This window comes from Cyprinodon tularosa, unplaced genomic scaffold, assembly GCF_016077235.1.
Source record: "Cyprinodon tularosa strain WSP-4 unplaced genomic scaffold, ASM1607723v1 ctg585, whole genome shotgun sequence".
Taxonomy (NCBI): Eukaryota; Metazoa; Chordata; class Actinopteri; order Cyprinodontiformes; family Cyprinodontidae; genus Cyprinodon; species Cyprinodon tularosa.
Window position 1 is genome coordinate 183,128 of NW_024039324.1, and position 17,659 is coordinate 200,786.

Below are 17,659 nucleotides of genomic sequence, written 5' to 3' on the forward strand. Positions count from 1 at the left end.
ATTCAACAACAGGATCTAAAGGTATAGTGAAGGATGTTCTTTTTTCCAGGTGGCTCATTAAAATCCTCCTAATTGTCCATCATTCTGGTGATGTGTTTAAGTAAGGCCATCCTATACGCTTGTCCCCATTTTCACCTAACCCTATGCCAAGTAATATCAGACTTTTTAAATTAGAGAAGGCGGGTCTTTAAAAATAAAATGTGAAAATCTTCCACTATACCTTTAAGTTGACATGCATTAGTTTGACACAAGTCACTTGTTAACCTTTGCTCTACTTGTTTAGTACCTTATTTAACCTTGAAAATTTGTTGTGAATGTTTAGGCTCTGATGAGAGTTGATTTTACAAAGCAACCTATTCAGAAAGCGTTATAAAAGTCATTAGGTTTTATTCAAATAAGTTTTTAAGCCACATATTGCTGAATGTGGGTTGCAAAATAAGTTTTCTACCACATCTGGAGTACAACTTTGCTAGCAGACTCCCCAAAAACTACTGCTGCTTAAAATAATGCTTTAATTTTTCAACACTGTCCTTGATATCCCGTCACCCATTTAAAAATGAATGGAAATATCCCAGAATGGTTCACCTCAGGCCAAATCCACCCCTTGTCGGACTATGGACATGTAGCTACTCAGATGAACATTCAGACTGTCCTTTGGTAAAGTTTGCAAACAAAACAGCAGTAGTGGGTTGAACTCACAGATTGTGATATGAGGTTATCAGCTGCCCTTTTTTGATGCAGGAAATTGGTATGAGGACAAGAAACCACATATATCCTGCTTTGTTCACTGCTTAGGCAGCCAAGGAAATAGTATGGCTCTTATTTTAAGTGGACCGCAAATAAATACCTCCAATATAGAGAAGGTGGCCTATTTTTCTGGGCTACTATTGAACGACTGAACACTGGGTGGGTTGAACACTCACATTCTCCCTCACCACTGGGTTTGAGAAGTAGGAAATGGTCAGTTATTCTAAAAGGTACCTGCAGCAGATGTTTGCATAAAGAAACAGCTTTCTGACTAATTAAGATCCACCTCTAGCTCTGTCGAACATATATTCTTATTGATGGTATGGTTCTGTTCTTCATTTTATTAGTTGCCTTTTTCATAATTATATTCGTTCAACAATGCCTTACTGTAATATTTCTTCTTATGTACATATGTCAAGGCTTTAATCATTATTTTACAGTTGATCGAGCTGAATATGCGTTTTGTGTCTTTACAGTCTTGACACAGACATTGTTAAAAGGAGAAGCTTGAATGTTTACCTAAACAAGACAGCTTTACCACTGGCTTTATTTTGCAGAAAAGTCTGATAGTGTGATAAATTCCTTCAGACAGCACTGTTTGCTCCATACATTTTTAGCCTTGTAGCTTTCCAACCGTGTAATAACATGATTATTAATTAGCTAAATTCTCTGTAATGTAGCTTTTTCTGTAGATTTTCTATTTAAGATTGTTCTTAAATAGAAAATCTAAACATCCTTAAGACTATTAAGACACTAAACTTAACTGCTGCATCTGTTGCGTATTTGTCATATAGCCTGTACTGTAATTATATCCATATCTGTATGGTGTTTAAAGTATGATTTGAAAAAAACAATCAAAATATTTCAAACAATTTCCTGTTACTTCATTCCTTCCAGCCAAACCCCAAGAGAGCGCGACAAGAGACGAGTGCAGAGGAGGAATATGACCGCTACATCCAGACGGCTCAGACCTCTTTAAAAGCCCTCCAAGCTCTCATAGAGGGAAAGACTGACACAACAGCGACTCCTCCATCATGGCTGGATGCCAAACTTCAGGATCTGATGACCCTCATAACAGAAATCACATCAGCCAGACAAAAAAGCTAGAAATGTCACCTTTTTTTTTAAATCTTAAGAGTTTGTTCCTGTACAGTTAACAGATCTTTGCGAATGCTGAATTATTTTGTTGTGGATGTGTGTGAGCGGTATACATGTCTTTCGCATTTGTGATATAGTCTGCTATGTTTAGAAGGACACTGAAATATTTTATGCTGTAAAGTGTTTATTTCAACACAAACCAAAAAGCCCAAATAAATTATAGATTTTCTATTTCACATTTATTCAAAGTGCAAGCCTCTAGGAAGCAACCATTTGTCCTGCTAAAGCTTCTATCTTGAGCTTAGATTTGGTACATAAAAACAAAACATGAAAGCAATGCTATATACCTCTAATTAGGATCTTTAACCTTATTGAGGCAACATAACATCAACAGGCAAAGAATAACAAATGGCATCATCTGTCCAGATTTAGCACAATCGAGCAGTCTGTATGTCCTTCGCCATTATGCCGTACATTCCCATTATAAACCATAAACCTTTTTACTCCATCATCTGATCATGAGAAGCTTCACGTTTACTGCTTTGCTGGGTAACTCCAGATGCAGTTCATGGATCAAAGATCTCCAAAGGTTGGAAGGTTTGGCTCCAGATAAAGGTTTTGTTAAACATCACCAGGCATTCTCATCCTCCCAGTTAAGGTCATCTCCGTCTCCCCAGCCATCCGCTTCAGCCTTAAAGGGACCAAAACCGGAATAGGTGAATGACGATCATTAAGAGGTAACTTTGGAATAAATCAGTTACTTGTTAATGCCCAACATAACCTAATGACTACTAGATATCCACATTATTTAGTTTTTTTTTTACTTAAAAATGTCTCCATTGTTATTTGACCATAAATATAAGCAATGAAATTGGAAAAACTTACCTCAGAAGGGTTAGCTGCTGCAAACTTGGCAGTAAGTGTTACGGTATCAATGCATGAGTCGACCTCTAGTGTTTTCTCTGAAAGGTCTACAGAAGGTCCTGCGACACTTTTCTCTAGAAGCAGTAGGGTGGTAGAAGATAACTTGATGTCCGGAACCATGTCTGCAAACAGATCCATCTCTGGGTCCTGCTCCATCTTCTTCTTAACCTTAATGGTGAACTCATCCCCCAGACCTGTCCTCTCACCCTTTATTGGCACTCCAGATTTGGACACTGGGACTGATGGGTTGACAGTTTTCTGGAAGTCCTGTTGACTCCAGTCATTGTTCCATGAGTCAGAGTTCTTGCTCTCTGTCATCTGACGAGGCGCTGAAGTCAGTTTTAGGGGTCTAGAAGATTTCAGAGGCAATGCTTCAGGAGTTTGATCTGCAGCTGTAGAGGTGCTTCCTCTGGAAGGTGCAAGAATTTCTGAATCTGCAGAAGGAGCCGTAGGGGAGAAATCTGAGGCAGGTTCAGGGTCCTCTATGTCATCCCAAGGTTCTTCCTCTGCATTTTCAGTGGGTAATCTGTTGCTAACGCCATCGACTCCCTTTGATGCCTGAATCTGAATGTGGACAGACTGCGTGTTTCTATTTCCCCCCACCTCATTTTCACTCCAGTCTGGCCATTCGTCCACAGCGCCCTCTAGTCTGTTAGCCTGCTCTGGGCCCAGGAACATTTCCTTTCTTTTATTATCCTGATGAAAGCCATTTAATGGTAAAGACAGGTTTCGACTTGAATCTGAAAAAAGAAAGTAGCTAGTAAATTTCAGTTACAAAACACTAAACCCCCCCCCTTTTTTTTTTTTTTTTACGTTTAAAGGGTCTTACAAGATGATGGGGCAATTCTTGGCTTCTCTTGTGTGTCTGTCAAGTTTCCCATTTGACTGAGGACTGAGCCTTCGGTCCCCAATGTTTTGGGAAACATATTTAAAACTTTGGAAGGTTGAATCATCTGAGATTTGGAGCTTCCAACTATGTGGCTGGGTGAAGCTAAGAAATACAGTTGAAGTATGATTAGCGGGGCTGTTAATTTCAGTCAGTAATTTCAACATTAGACTTTGACTTCAAACTCACACAAAGCTGAGATTTAATCTAGAATTCAAAAAATTTTTCTTTAGAATGCAATATACAGAGGTACCATGCTATAATTCTATTATAAATTCCTACTGATGGACTACCATCAGAATAATAAACCAAACTATGGTACCATCATTCATACATTAGAAGTTGCTTACTTTCAGGTGTGACCTCTGCAGACTTGGTAAAACCGGGTGTGGTGCGTTTAAAGACCTTGGTTCTGTCTCCGCCAACAACCACTTGAGCTCCCAGCAAAGGCACCAGAACAGCCAGACTTTGCAGTGTCATGGCAACCAAGGCGTCATTGGTGTCTCTCATTCCCAACAAAACCTGCAGCCAATATGGGGGAAAAAGTAAAGACTAAATAATTTATATAGAACATCAAGAATGTGTCATTTTTTTTAAAAACTATGCTCCATCCAAAAATAAATGGCAATAACTAAATCTATAGCTTAGGTAAAACTACATTGCTTTTTAAAATTTATTTTAAATAAAAAAAAAAAAAAACTACATAGCTGCAGACATAAAAGATTTGGTGTGATATAAATTAAATTAGACCACACAATAAAAGAACCACACAAATACAAAAATCTTAATTCCATCCATATCTTAAGGAATAAAAAATATCTTTTAAGGGGTTTTGGTTCTGTGCTAATGTTATGTTTGCCTGTCAAAGGTTAAGGTGCTTGCTTTTAATTAGTGGACAAAAAGCAAGACTAAAAATAGACTGGAATTAGAGAAAAATCAATAACTTTCTTACAATCCGAAAATTAGAACAATGCTTTGACCTCTGTAAGAGCCTTCAGTGTTTCTAAAGATGAGATCAATGCTTTTGAAAGATCTGGTCTGGTGGGCTAGATCGTTTAAACAAATATAGTGAAAGAATAAACTGGACTTTTACCTGAGGTAGGATCTGGTTTTTTAGTTCATCATGGGAAAAGAACTCTGCGTAAATGTCGATGTGAGCCAAGAGCACAACCCGAATATGCTCTTCTTTCACTTTATAGAGTTTAAGCAGCAGAGGAATCACATGTTTCCGGTGAAGGGACACAGACAACAGGCAGCTCTCACCACTGTCACCACAGCTGGACTCTGTGCACACAGGTGAAGTAAAGTATTTTAAGTCATTTTAACTAAACCTTTAAGATAAAGGAGGTACCTTCAGGTTAACATCTATTTTTCTCATGTTATGTGATGCAGTGTTGAAAAACTTCCACATTACCATTTTTTGGTCTTAGCAGATGAGGGAGGAAGCTCTTGACGGCCATGGGTTCAGCAAAAACAAGAGAATGGAGAAGTTTGGGAACTAGACGTGAAGCTATCAGCTCTTCGGAAAGGTTCTGGACACGGTCGAGGAGAAACCTAACATTAAAACAGAAAATGTCAAACTACTAAGTAGAGTCAAGTGTTCAAATTTGCAATGCCTTGTTTAACTTATTCAAACTTATTGACAATGGTGAAATTACAACAACAAACCTGAAGACATTTTACAGGGTTTTAAGTGATGAAGGAAGATTGAACATAATAAAAATATGGTCTTTATTTTTATACCACTAAAATAAAATTCACTATCCTTAGAAATAAACAAACACTAGAGTCCACCAGAGTATAATTTATCCTCAGTGCAAATGTGGTTCTGTGAAGGAGTCGCAAATGGAGAACCCTGATAGGTCAGGGATGGAGCTTTGGAGAAGTTAAAAACTGAGACAAGAAGAAAGCCAATTTGAAAAGAAAAGAAAAAAACAAACGAAAAAAAAAACAGGAAAAGTCGCATCTTTAATTAACCAAGACATAAAACTATATTAGAATGACAAAAATAAATGATTACTTGAAGAATTCATTTTTTTCCTCTTCTGTCTTCAGAGTGAGGCTCTTCAGAAAATTCATCACTTCCAGGAAGTCATTCCTATTCATACAAAAAATAATAACAGTTTAAAACCAATGTTGTCAATCTGAAATGACAGAATTAGAGGTAAACAGATAAACATGAACCTGAAGAAGTCATGGTCGAGCAAGGAGCTGAGTGGGGGTCTAGCCAGGGGGTCTGAGTTCAGCAGGCCTGCCTGCAGTGTTTTTGTCAGACTGTCAGAGAGCTCCTGTGACACTGGAAACAACGGGAAGCAAAAGAGAGCAGGGTAAATTAATAAAAGGGAGTCACATTATACAATCTGCACCCGATTTTCTTCAAACATCTCTACTCACCGTAATCATTTAAGAGGGGAAGAAGAGCCTCCATCATTATACCAAAAGAATAACAGTCGCGGGCATGAGCATGTTTCTCTGGAAGGATTTTAAAGCCTTCCACCTGTCAAAAAAATTAGCCCTTGAAAGGATGTACCAGGAAATGTATGTATTTAATTAGGTTTGACCTACTGACCTGCTCTTCAGGAGGAACACAAGCGGCCTCTCTGGCACTCTGAATACTACTGAGAAACTGACACAAAAATCTAAATTAAATGACACATTTAAAACTGAAAATATTCTTTAAAATCTTAACATGTCATTACAAATACACGCAAAGACGGTCTTATGAGTATAAATGTGCTTTAGTTCCGTCTCCTACCTCTGGTGTTGCTTCAGAGAACTTGCATACGGTCTCCATTCCTCCCAGCTTCCAGTGACCATCTTCACTGACAAACACGGATGAAATGCAGACGTTGTTGTGGCTCGATTTACCCTGGTGGATGAGAGGCATCAAGGCTTAACACACAGAGCAGTTGATAGGAAACAGCAAGCAGGCAACATTGGCTACGTTCACACTGCAGCCTGAAGTGACCCAATTCCGATTTTTTTGCCCATATGTGACCTGTATCTGATCTTTTTATGACAGTCTGAACGACACAGATCGGATTTTTTCAAATGCGACCCAGGCCACTTGGATATGTGGTCCTGAATCCGATACGTATCTGATCTTTTCAAATGCGACCTGTGTCTGTACGGCCAGGTCGCATTCATCCGACCTACACGTCATTGATACTTGACAAATGTTACTAAACGTTACTAATCTGCGTCCTACTAAGCGGAGGTGGGAAAAACTAACAACCATGGCGGAAGATAACACAGAGAGCAGTCAATGGAGAGAAAGTGAGAGCTCTGTACGGACGTTGCTATTACTGCCCCACAAAACGCCATTGCAAGAAATCTGGCTCTCTTTCTTTTTGATCTTCTTAAAAAGATTTCATTCGTAATGTGCCTGCTCCTGTTGGAGAAGAACTTAAAGAACGCAATATACGCTGCAGTATTACGAGTCATGTTTACTTCCGCAAACACTGAGGACGCTTGCTACATGTGACGTCATCGCGTCCTCGAGTGCGCATGCGGGACACTTCGGTTGAACGCTTTCAGTTCACACAGTAGACCACATACAAGTCGCATATACTTGGAAGTGTGAACGGACATGCAAAAAAATCCGATTTCACAAAAAAATCGGAATTGAGCATTAAGGCCTGCAGTGTGAACGTAGCCATTAAGTCAAGCCTCTTCTTGCTTACCCTCTCATGCAGAAAGACGAGTGCCTGCAGGATGTCGTAGATGCCAGCGCAGATTTCCTCTGGGGACAGGCTGTCCAATAGCAGCTCCAGAGGCTGCACATGTTCCGTTACCAGGTGGATGCCGCCGTCCTGCACCGAGCAGGACAGGAATCGCAGCAGACACGGGTGCCTCAGTGTCTTCAGATGCTGCAGGAAATGAAGAGATGATGAAAAAGCTAAAAAATTATTTGTCAATTATATACATCTAAAATCAAATGAATTAGTTTTTTAATAACGTCTAAAGTGCAAATCAATATGATCGACTTTTTTGAGTCTACATTTTCATAGTACAGTTTGAGAGTTCTTTAAGAAGTCTTTAAGTAGTTGAGCCAAACCTTACATCACCAATAAGACAAATTTGCTTTTAAACATGCTTAATGGGTTGATATTTATCTGCTTCGGAGTTCATGCAGCTCTCTATGATTGACTGCAAAGATAAAAGTGAATGTGTAGTGAGGTATTTTAACCTGATGCAACAACAAGGCATAATTCATCGCTTAGTTTTATTAGAGTATACTAATGTAGGGATTAAAGTATTCCAGCCCCATGCCGGATTTCCGGCTCGTAGCGATTGCCCCTGGGTTAGGGTGACCAGAAGTCCCCGATTTCCAGGTACAGTCCCTGTTTTGGAACACCTGTCCCCAGCTAAAGCTGTCCCCGGAAATATCCTTGATTTTATTGTTTTATGAATGAGGGGAAATGTTGCTTATAAACTGTTATGGTAGAAAAAGCACGCGAGCATGCTGCACACAGAAACAGCTGTTAACGTATAGATGAGTAACAGAGTGCACCAGTTTTAAAACAGACGAGGAAATTCTTTATCACAGCCGGCTGGACGCAGCTACCCTGTTACCCCGAAATCCCATATCCTCTGTCACCGCCCCGCTCTGCTCTAGACCTCCTGCACAAAGCAAAGCCTACAGCCTCCACTATTCCTCCCGTCTTGCTGCGTTGCGACTTCCTTGGAGATCGAGGAGAGCATTGGCTATATTATTAAATTCATAGGAGCAAAACATGTGGAAATGAACACTTAATTTAAAATGACATATTATAAAACTCCCCGTCAGCATCCAACCTATGTGCAGTTTCTGCCACAATACTTTCTTTTTGTTGTGGATTTTTGTAACAGGAATAACTAGTATCATATAATCTTTACATTTACATCCTAGCAAGAAATAACAGCATATTTAAAACAAAAAGCACAACTGTATCTATGTAAACCTGAAAGGAAAATAGGTAATAGATTTCACTATAACTTTATTAAAGGAAAAATAATTTTTATCCTGGCCCTGAGAGCTTGTTTTTCATTCATCTATACATGTCTCTAATATACACTATTGATTGATTACCGGTAATATGATTTATCTTAGGAAATGGAAGAGACACATTCATGGATTTAACACTTGATTTTTGATTAATATTAATAAATATGTAAAATTGGAGAGATGTGGCGAGATGGAAAGCCATTTAGCAGCTGGTGCAGAAAGTTAGGTGAGCCAGGCGCTTGCTTCTGCACACTGTGCTTAGGGAAAGCTTAGCAGTCTGTGTCAAAAAAAAAGTTCAGGCTCAGGATTTTTTTTTTTCTTTAATGCGTGCTAATGTAAAAAGTCTAATTTTCTTAACCATTTGCTGTTTACAATAAAAATGTCTCACTAAAAACACTCAACATATAGCATTAATCTTCTGTCTTTCTCTAGGTGTGGCTCCATTTTCTTACAAGAATTTGTTTGCTAACTTATCCACAGACCAATTACTTTGAGGAAAATAAATATTTGAACACCCTCCTATTTTGCAAGTTCTCACACTCAAAAATCATGGAGGGGCCTGAAATTGTCATTGTGGGTGCATGTCCACTGTGTGACAAATAATATATTTATATAAAAAATCCAAAAATCACAATGTATGATATTTTAATTACATGTTTGTATGATACAGCTGCAAATGATTATTTCAACACCTGTCTATCAGCTAGAATACTGATCTTCAAAGAACTGTTAGTTTGCCTTCAAAATGTCCACCTCCACTCCATTTATCATCCTAAATTAGATGCACCTGTGTCAGGTTGTTAGTTGCATAAAGACACCTGTCGACCCCATACAGTCAGTAAGAATCCAATTACTAACATGGTCAAGACCAAAGAGCTGTCCAAAAACACTAGAGACTAAATTGTACATCTCCACAAAGCTGGAAAGAGCTAAAGGGAAATTTCCAAGCAGCTTAGAGAAAAAATGTCCACTGTTGGAGCAATAATTAGAAAATGGAAGAAGCTAAACATGAATGTCACTCAGACTGGGGCTCCATGCAAGACCTCACCTCGTGGGGACTCAATGATCCTAAGAAAGGTGAGAAATCAGCCCAGAACTACATGGGAGGAGCTGGTCAATGACCTGAAAAGAGCTAGGACCACCGTTTCCTAGGTTACTATTGGTAATACTCTAAGACAGGCATCCGCAAACTCAGTCCTCGAGTGCCGCTGTCCTGCAGGTTTTAGATGGTTCTCTGCTCCAGCACAGCTGATTTTAATTGATAGTTGATTAACAGGCTTTTGCTCTACTGCAATAATCATAATCAGCTGTGCTAAAGCAGGGAAACCTCTAAAACCTGCAGGACAGCAGCCCTCGAGGACCGAGTTTGGGGATGCCTGCTCTAAGACGTCATGGTTTGAAGAGTCATGGGAGAAAGTCATGTGGTCAGATGAGACCATAATAGAATGTTTTGGTCATTATTACACTAACCATTTTCGGAGGAAGAAGAATGATGAGTACCATCTAGGGGTGTAAATCACACCCATCATGGCGATTCGATTCAGTATCGATTTCCTGACCCAACGATTCGATTATTTTCGATACTCATCACGATGCGATTCGATTAATTTTTTATTATTTTTTTTACACCTTACAGGCTAAACAAAGTTTCAAGTTTGAAATAAATCAATGAAAGCTGTAATATTGTTATGCATTTTTTTTTTAGAAACAACAGCAAATAACAGAAGTAGAAAAGTTGCATCAAAAAATACTGCAAAAAATTAGTGCAATGAGTGCAATTCAATACCTCTGCTCCAGACGTCACCGCCCCCTTGAGAGACGCTCCGCTGCACCTCTCCCAAATTGTAGCTGACCGCAAACAGTGCCGCAGACAGGAGGCCAGCTTGTTTTGTTTTTATGACGAAAATTGTGGAAAACAACTCGTGAAGTTTGACCCGCTAGAAGAGTGAGGTGCACGAGAACGCTGGGACCCTTTTTCCACCTGGATCTCCGCTGTTTTTGGCCCTCATGTCCCTCCGTCGTCGGACTAAACTCGCCCCCACTTCCTCGCCGCCTCGGCCATATCTAGACCCACAGTGTGTAGCACAGACCACGCTGTAATATTGAGCATAATTTAAAAATGTCTGTGTCAAGCTTACTGCAACACACTGCTGTAAGAGTATAACCAGGAAGCGAGGTAGGAGGGCAAAATGGGTTTAGCGCCACCGCAGCACGGGAGGGAGAATTACACCCAGGAGCAAATGGATAAAAATAGACCGGAGAAACAAAAAAAAACATGAATCGATTATCTTGCGGAAGTGTCGATGCATCGGATCGTCGGCTGTTGGATCGATGCATCGATACAAAATGATTATTATTTACACCCCTACTACCATCCCAAGAACACCATTCCTACTGTGAAGTATGGAGGTGGTAGCATCATGCTTTGGGGGTGTTTTTCTGCACATGGAACAGGGTGACTGCACTGTATTAAGGAGAGGATGGCCGGGGCCATGTATTGCAAGATTTTGGGGATCAATCTCCTTCCCTTAGTTTGAGCATTGAAGATGAGTACCGGTAACACCACAATGACCCGAAAAACATAGCCAAGAAAACCAAGAAGTGGCTCTAGAAAAAAACATATCATGGTTCTGGCATGGCATGGTCAGTCACCAGACCTAAACCCAATAGAGAATTTTTGGAGGGAGCTCAACTTTTGTGTTTCTCATTGAAAGCCCAGAGAGCTGACTTATTTAGAAACGATCTGTGTGAAGGAGTGGGCCAAAATCCCTCCTGCAGTGTGTGCAAATTTGGTGAAAAACTAAAGGAAATGTATGACCTTTGAAATTACAAACAAAGGCTACTGTTCCAAATATTAACACTTTTTTTTCAGGTGTTCAAATATTTATCTGGAGCTGTATCATACAAATAATATAAAAAAAAAACACACCATATAATGTGATTTCTGGATTTTTACTTCTAGATTATGTCTCTTAGGGGGACATGCACTGACAATAATTTCAGACCCCTCCATGATTTCTAAGTGGGATAACTTGCAAAATGGTAGGGTGTTCAAATACTTATTTTCCTCAATGTAAATTTAACAAACGAGTATGCTATAAATTATTTGTGGAATAAGACAGCAGTGAAGCATGTTTCTCAGCAGCATTTTGGGGCAACATAAGCTTTATATTTATAATTACAAAACATATCAATGTTCTCCATCACATAGAGATCTTATTGTTCAGATATTCTTGAAAGAACACTTTGCTCTCAGAATGCAGGTTTACTCATCCTCATAGTTGTTCTAGACAGAGGACTTAACAAATTTTACTAATAACCAGAACATTAGACTCTAACACAATGTGAAACAACCAAATGGAAGACAGAATCAAAACAAAACTGTGAGTTAATCATCTGCATGTTCTTGATTTTCTCCTCATTTAAAACATCTTGATCAAATGAATGGTTCCTTACCAAATTGCAACAAAATGAGATGCCATATAAGGAGGTATTTGGAGAAGGAACCAACCAAAGAAAAAAAAAAACTCACACACACACACAACATGCAGTGCACTAAGTCTTAAATGCCGCAAGTTAACGTTTGCTGAATCCTCTTTGATAAATAATTTCATAGATGTAAAGCGTCTTTGCAGTTATAAGTAGTCTAAGGAATTGGGTAAACTGGATGCAACCTTATTAGCTGCAATTAAAATAAAAAAAAAGGAGACATCAGCTGTCAGATATATATTGATACACTGTATATCAGAACCAGAATCAGATTCTGGTACATACTGTATATACCCCCATGCACCTTTTCTTCATTTATTCTTTTTGACTATTTGAGCTTATGTAACAAGTACATTTCTCCACCTTTGAGATCATTAAAGTCAATCAATCAATATCTTCACCTTTTAAGTGTAAAGCATTGATGACACACTTTGATTCATTACATTTTACACTGGGTTCATAATAACAGGACTAGTCACTGGAGTAGTTAGCAGGTCATTTTGTGGTAGGACTAAAAACATCCTGCAAATTAATGTTTGATTATTATTTTTGCAGTTCCCTGCACTTTAATGCAAACTTATGAGCAATTTAGTCCTATGATATAAGCAGTAAAGTTGGTAAAAATAAAGACTTCTGAAAATCACAAACTTTCATATGTTCCTCTGTATCAGGCTTTGTGTTTTAAATGCATTTTTGTAGCTGATATTATAATCTTAAACAGATAAAGACAAACATTAAAATTAATATTATATATTGTTTTGCAGGTGAGTCAGTGCTAGCACTATAATGGAGTAAGGAAGGCAAATGTTGCAGAAACTCCCCAGATGAATGTCTAGTGCTTTGCCCACCTTAGCAGCTTTGTTGACATTGTCTTCATTACCCATCTTATGGACAAACACAGAGGCAGGTTTCCCGTCTTGGAGAACCGCGGAGTACATGGTGGGTCCGGACGGCAGAGTCAGCAGCGGCTCCTCCAGCAGAGTGCAGCTCCGCACCGCACTGCTCTCCGCACCCATGACCCCGCTTCCTCCTGCCACAATACAGAGCCATAAACCGGTATGACTGAGTGTTTTATCCACGTACACCTACTTGAAGGGTGAGGCGGACATACCTAACTTCCTGGACTGGATGGACCAGGTAGCCGCTCTGTTCAATTAGCAGCTGCTGCTACTGTCGTCTCGCGCGTTAACCTCGTAGCAACGTTAGCCAACATGGCCAGAGCTCTCAATCCTCCAAATCGTGATTTTCACCAAGGGTTGCTGCTAATACAAACACGCACTTTAGCATGTTATTCGTCTGTAGAAACATATAAAACAACTTCCATTTAATCTTCGTTAAACCACTGCTCCCGCAGCTACAACCCTGGGCAGCTGTAAACACAGAAACTTCCGGGAACGACCAAACAACCAGGTAGGGGAGAACAGGAAGACAAAATAAAATATAGGTTATTATACAGGAGGGGAAAATTGAAATTGATGGTTAAATCATTTAGAAAATATTAATAGCTGACATTTTAATTTATATAAAACATAAAATCTGAGAAATTTCACAATGAGCTAGTTTTAATTACTCCACACATATACATCTGACACCCTACATTTTTACTAAATGGTTGCAACCGAGTGGTGCGAGATAAAGCAGATGACTACCACATGGTGCAGAGAAACGGGAAAAAGAAACTAATATTTGAAAAAAAAACTAACTAACTAACTAAAAAACTAACTAAACTAACTAAGCGACGTTTTGTTTGAATAAACGTTTAGATAATAATTTTTTGTTATTAAAAAAACACCACAACAGTATTTATTTCACTGTGTCTACATGTTTGTAAACTACATGCACAGATATTGTGCATGTAAGTTACACTTTTAAGATGGATAGTTTAGGACATTTTATTCCCTAATTCCAGTTTATGTGTTTGTACGGAAGAGGATTAGGGCTACTGAAAAAATAAAAAAAGTTAACTGGTTTAAAAATTTTATTTCATTGGAAAAAAGTCAGAATTCTGAGGGGAAAAAAGTCAGAATCCTGAGATTGAAGTAAGAATTCTAAGACTTTTTTCCCATATAAAACTTTTCATATGGGAAAAAAGTCAGAATTCTGAGATTAAAGTCAGAAATCTGACTTTTTTTCCTATATGAAACTGAAATAAAATGTAAAAATCTGTTAACTTTAAAAAAAAAAAAATGGCCCTAACCATCTTCCGTATGTTTGACATGTGCTACTGCTGTTTAAAATTTTAAGAATAATTCTGGTTCAAAACATGGGTTGGGACCCTTTTTTTCACGAATTTTGTTGTTTGGGTTTTGGAAGCATTTCCAGAAAGCATTAAAACACTTTTGTTGCTGTTTTTAGCTGTAAGAGAGAGAAAAATCAATGATTAAAAAACATAGCTGTGGCTTTCATTTCAATCTGATTTCAGTTTGATTTGATTTCTATATGATATATATAGTTTTATTTATAGATTTATAGATTTGATTTATATATAATTTGATTTGATTTTTATAATATATAATTTATACGGGTTAGGGTTAGGCATAGAGCTTGGAATCCTGGGGTTGTGAGTTTGAAACCCACTCCCACAGACTGCCACCCTGGGTCTCTGAGCAAGACCCTTATAGCCCGATTGCTCCCCGGGTGCCCCATGATGGCAGTCCACTGCTCCCCAAGGGGATGGGTTGATTGCAGAGTTAAATTTCCCAATGTGAGATAAATAAAGTACAATTAAATTATTTTTAAATGACCTTATTGACTGGTAATTTCAATGTTGGTATAAAGCTTTTGAAAAATAAATTAAAAAGCAATGACTGTCTAACACATCTAGACTTAGACTCAACTTTATTTATTCCTAGGGATTACTCCTACTATTATATTGCGGATATCCAGTAAGTTGATTAGTCAGTCTCTTCTTTTGGATGGGATTCAGATAATAAAGTGAAAAATCTTGGTTAATTTTGATCAGGATTTGTAATTTAATTCCTATATAAAAGAGGTTTCTAGAATTTCCTTCTTTCATCTAAGGAATATTGCAAAAATTACAAATATCCTGTCCAGGGGTGATGCTGAGAAACTAGTCCATGCATTTGTTATTTCAAGGCTTGGCTATTGTCATTCTTTACTATCAGGAAGTCCAGAGTTCTTATGAAAATTAAAAAGAGAGATCTTATCTCTCCTATCCTAGCGTCTCTTCATTGGCTTCCTGTTAAATCCAGAATAGAATTTAAAATCCTCCCTCTCACACATAAAGCCTTAAATGGCCAAGCTCCGTCTTAAAACAGAGTTATAATTGTTCCTTATGTTCCTAACAGAGCACTTCATTCTTAGTTTACTAGTGGTTACTAGAATTTCTAAAATAGAATGGGAGGCAGATATTTTAGTTATCAGGCTCCTCTCCTGTGGAACCAACTTACAGTTTTAGTCCGTGAGGCAGACACCCTGTCTACTTTTAAGGCTAGGCTTAAAACTTTCCTTATTGATAAAGCTTATAGTTAGAGTGGCTCAGGTTATCCTGAGCTATCTCTATAGTTATTCTGCTATAGGCTTAGACTGCTGGAGGACATATGGACCCCCTTGTCATCATTCTTCTTCAGTCTATCTCTATTCTCCCACTCTGCAGAATTAGTTAGTTCAATCTCTAATTGTGCTCTCTCTGTTTTTTCTCATACTAGGTTCATGTGGTCTGTTCCTGTTTGGCTGTGACATCATCCTGGAGAGAAGTATCAGCTGAGCTGCTGCCATTAACACCTTTGTTTGTAGATGTTCGGGCCTGTTTTTCTGAGTGGTCCTGTTTCTCTGGCTGATCCTAGTTAGATGTACTCTCTTCCTTGGCTAACATGGGAGCTGGCTCGTAGCTCGTCTGTCTGGCTGTGTATTTCCTGGACCGGGAAGCCTGTGGAGCTGTTTGAGAGTTGCCTTTTGTATCTCTGTTTCTGTCTGTAGGTCTGCTTCTGTCTCCCTGAACCCCAGTCGGCCTCGGCAAATAGCCGCTCACACTGAGCCTGGTTCTGCTGGAGATTACTTTCTGTTAAAATTGAGTTTTTCTCTCCACTGTCGCTACAAGCATGCTTGGGGTGAGGGATTGCCTTTGAATCAATAAGTCGATGCAATTAACTGGTTTTCCTTAGATAGAAAACTTTGAAAAAGTTTGACTGTATGATCTGGTTGAATTGTAAAGTGCCTTGAGATGACGTGTTGTGAATTGACGCTATATAAATAACCTGAAATGAATTGAATTATATAGGGTACAAAGAGTTAAAGCAAGATGCCATTACAGATAAAAAGACAAAAGTAATCATGAATTATGAATTAACATGTCTGAACTAAATAGAAATATATTTAATTACCTGTAAATGGGGTCCTACAGGTCGATTTTTAACCAGTAAACTCCATAAAAATAGCGAATAATTTCTGCTTTAGAAATCTTGTCCTATTTTTACAGAATTACCTAAACAATAAAAGTTATTATTTACTTAATCATAAAAAATAATATGGCAATCAAATAACTCATCTCATCATTGCAGTATTTTATGGCAACTGATATTTTAATAAGAACAAGGCCAGGTCTGTTAATTATGGCTCCATCTGTAACATGGCATACCGCATGTAGCCAGATGGTGATTTAGTAGCTCTTGTCCAGATATGGATAGTAGATGCTAAAAGGGGCCAAATGTGGCTGAGGTTATGTTTCCTGTAGCATGCAGGTGCTTCGTCTATACTTCAAATTGTACATTTTCTATGCTTTTGCTACCATTATTGACATTTTCCACACTTAAAAAAGTTATCGTTCTATCTGCAAGTTATCATGGGCCATTACTGCTTTCTATATGTAGACTTGAGGTGATTAATTTTTTTTGCAGAAGAACTTAAATGTTTTGCAATTATTTATAACCCTTTAGAAATGGAGAGCCATATGACGGTGTAAGAGCTTTTAGTCTAGTAAGATTAGCAGATTTAAACTTTTTTAAGTGTGTGAACAAACAAAGAAGGAAGCATTGACGATACAGAAAAAAATGGGATATATATTTTAATATATCAGTACAAACATCACAGTATTTTCTTTGGTTTCTTTAATGTGGTTTGCGTGTTGTGTGAATAGTCAAGTCCTGTTTGTGTTAGTGGGTAAAATGGCTCAAAGGTGATGGTTCTATATCACTTCTAGACTAAATTTTTGACAGTTTTATTTTTTGTGTTGGTACTCAAAAAAAAGAATAACAGAAATAGCTAGCTATTCAAAAATCTTAATGAAGCAAATTTAATTGTTAAAATAAAAGCATTCCCTAACATATAGTTTTAATCATTTACCATCTAGGAAAAACAAGCATTGGGTAAATACCAAACATTTCGGAGCTGACCACAAATGATGAGCAGCAGTTAACCAACAGTTGCTTACAAAATAGAGATAAAACCTGAAATTTTCATCTTATAACAGAGATTTCATACATTTTTTTTTTGCTAAGAAAAAAAAAAGTCCCTGCAGGAAGTAGTGGTGTGTATCTGATGAGAAACAAGGCTGGTTACCTCAGTAACAA

The 17,659-nt window shown here is 38.2% G+C and overlaps 2 protein-coding genes and 1 long non-coding RNA gene across 4 annotated transcripts in view; 2 read left to right on the forward strand and 1 right to left on the reverse strand.

Annotated features, from left to right (window-relative positions):
• Positions 1-2,099, forward strand: part of cunh1orf112 (chromosome unknown C1orf112 homolog) — a 23,337-nt gene extending 21,238 nt beyond the window's left edge. For both annotated transcript variants that reach the window (XM_038306557.1, XM_038306558.1), the window contains one exon: positions 1,645-2,099. In XM_038306557.1, the coding sequence (XP_038162485.1) occupies positions 1,645-1,854 (210 nt within the window). In that variant the 3' untranslated portion in view covers positions 1,855-2,099. The remainder of the gene's footprint in view (positions 1-1,644) is intronic.
• On the reverse strand, positions 2,017-13,524 carry scyl3 (SCY1-like, kinase-like 3). The gene is made up of 14 exons (XM_038306560.1): positions 13,243-13,524; positions 12,980-13,161; positions 7,339-7,524; positions 6,411-6,524; positions 6,225-6,281; positions 6,050-6,152; positions 5,840-5,951; positions 5,676-5,753; positions 5,070-5,209; positions 4,749-4,939; positions 4,006-4,177; positions 3,599-3,760; positions 2,731-3,509; positions 2,017-2,536 (listed from the first exon to the last, which is right to left on the reverse strand). The coding sequence occupies exons 2-14, from the start codon at positions 13,145-13,147 to the stop codon at positions 2,474-2,476; spliced, it is 2,325 nt and encodes a 774-aa protein (XP_038162488.1). The 5' UTR covers positions 13,148-13,161; positions 13,243-13,524; the 3' UTR covers positions 2,017-2,473.
• Positions 4,421-5,595, forward strand: LOC119797481. Its single transcript, XR_005282595.1, has 2 exons — positions 4,421-4,951; positions 5,089-5,595. It is a non-coding gene; the product is annotated as an uncharacterized LOC119797481 (long non-coding RNA).
• Positions 13,525-17,659: the final 4,135 nt, after the last annotated feature.

What these genes read in the sequence shown, in the direction of transcription:
- scyl3 (XM_038306560.1), bottom strand. Translation starts at nt 13,147, where the DNA reads ATGGGTGCGGAGAGCAGTGCGGTGCGGAGCTGCACTCTGCTGGAGGAG. An exon ending in AAGAATTGCCCCATCATCTT is followed by an intron (nt 3,510 to 3,598) that starts GTAAGACCCTTT and finishes TTCTTTTTTCAG; the next exon opens with ATTCAAGTCGAAACCTGTCT. An exon ending in CAGCAGCTAACCCTTCTGAG is followed by an intron (nt 2,537 to 2,730) that starts GTAAGTTTTTCC and finishes GGTCCCTTTAAG; the next exon opens with GCTGAAGCGGATGGCTGGGG.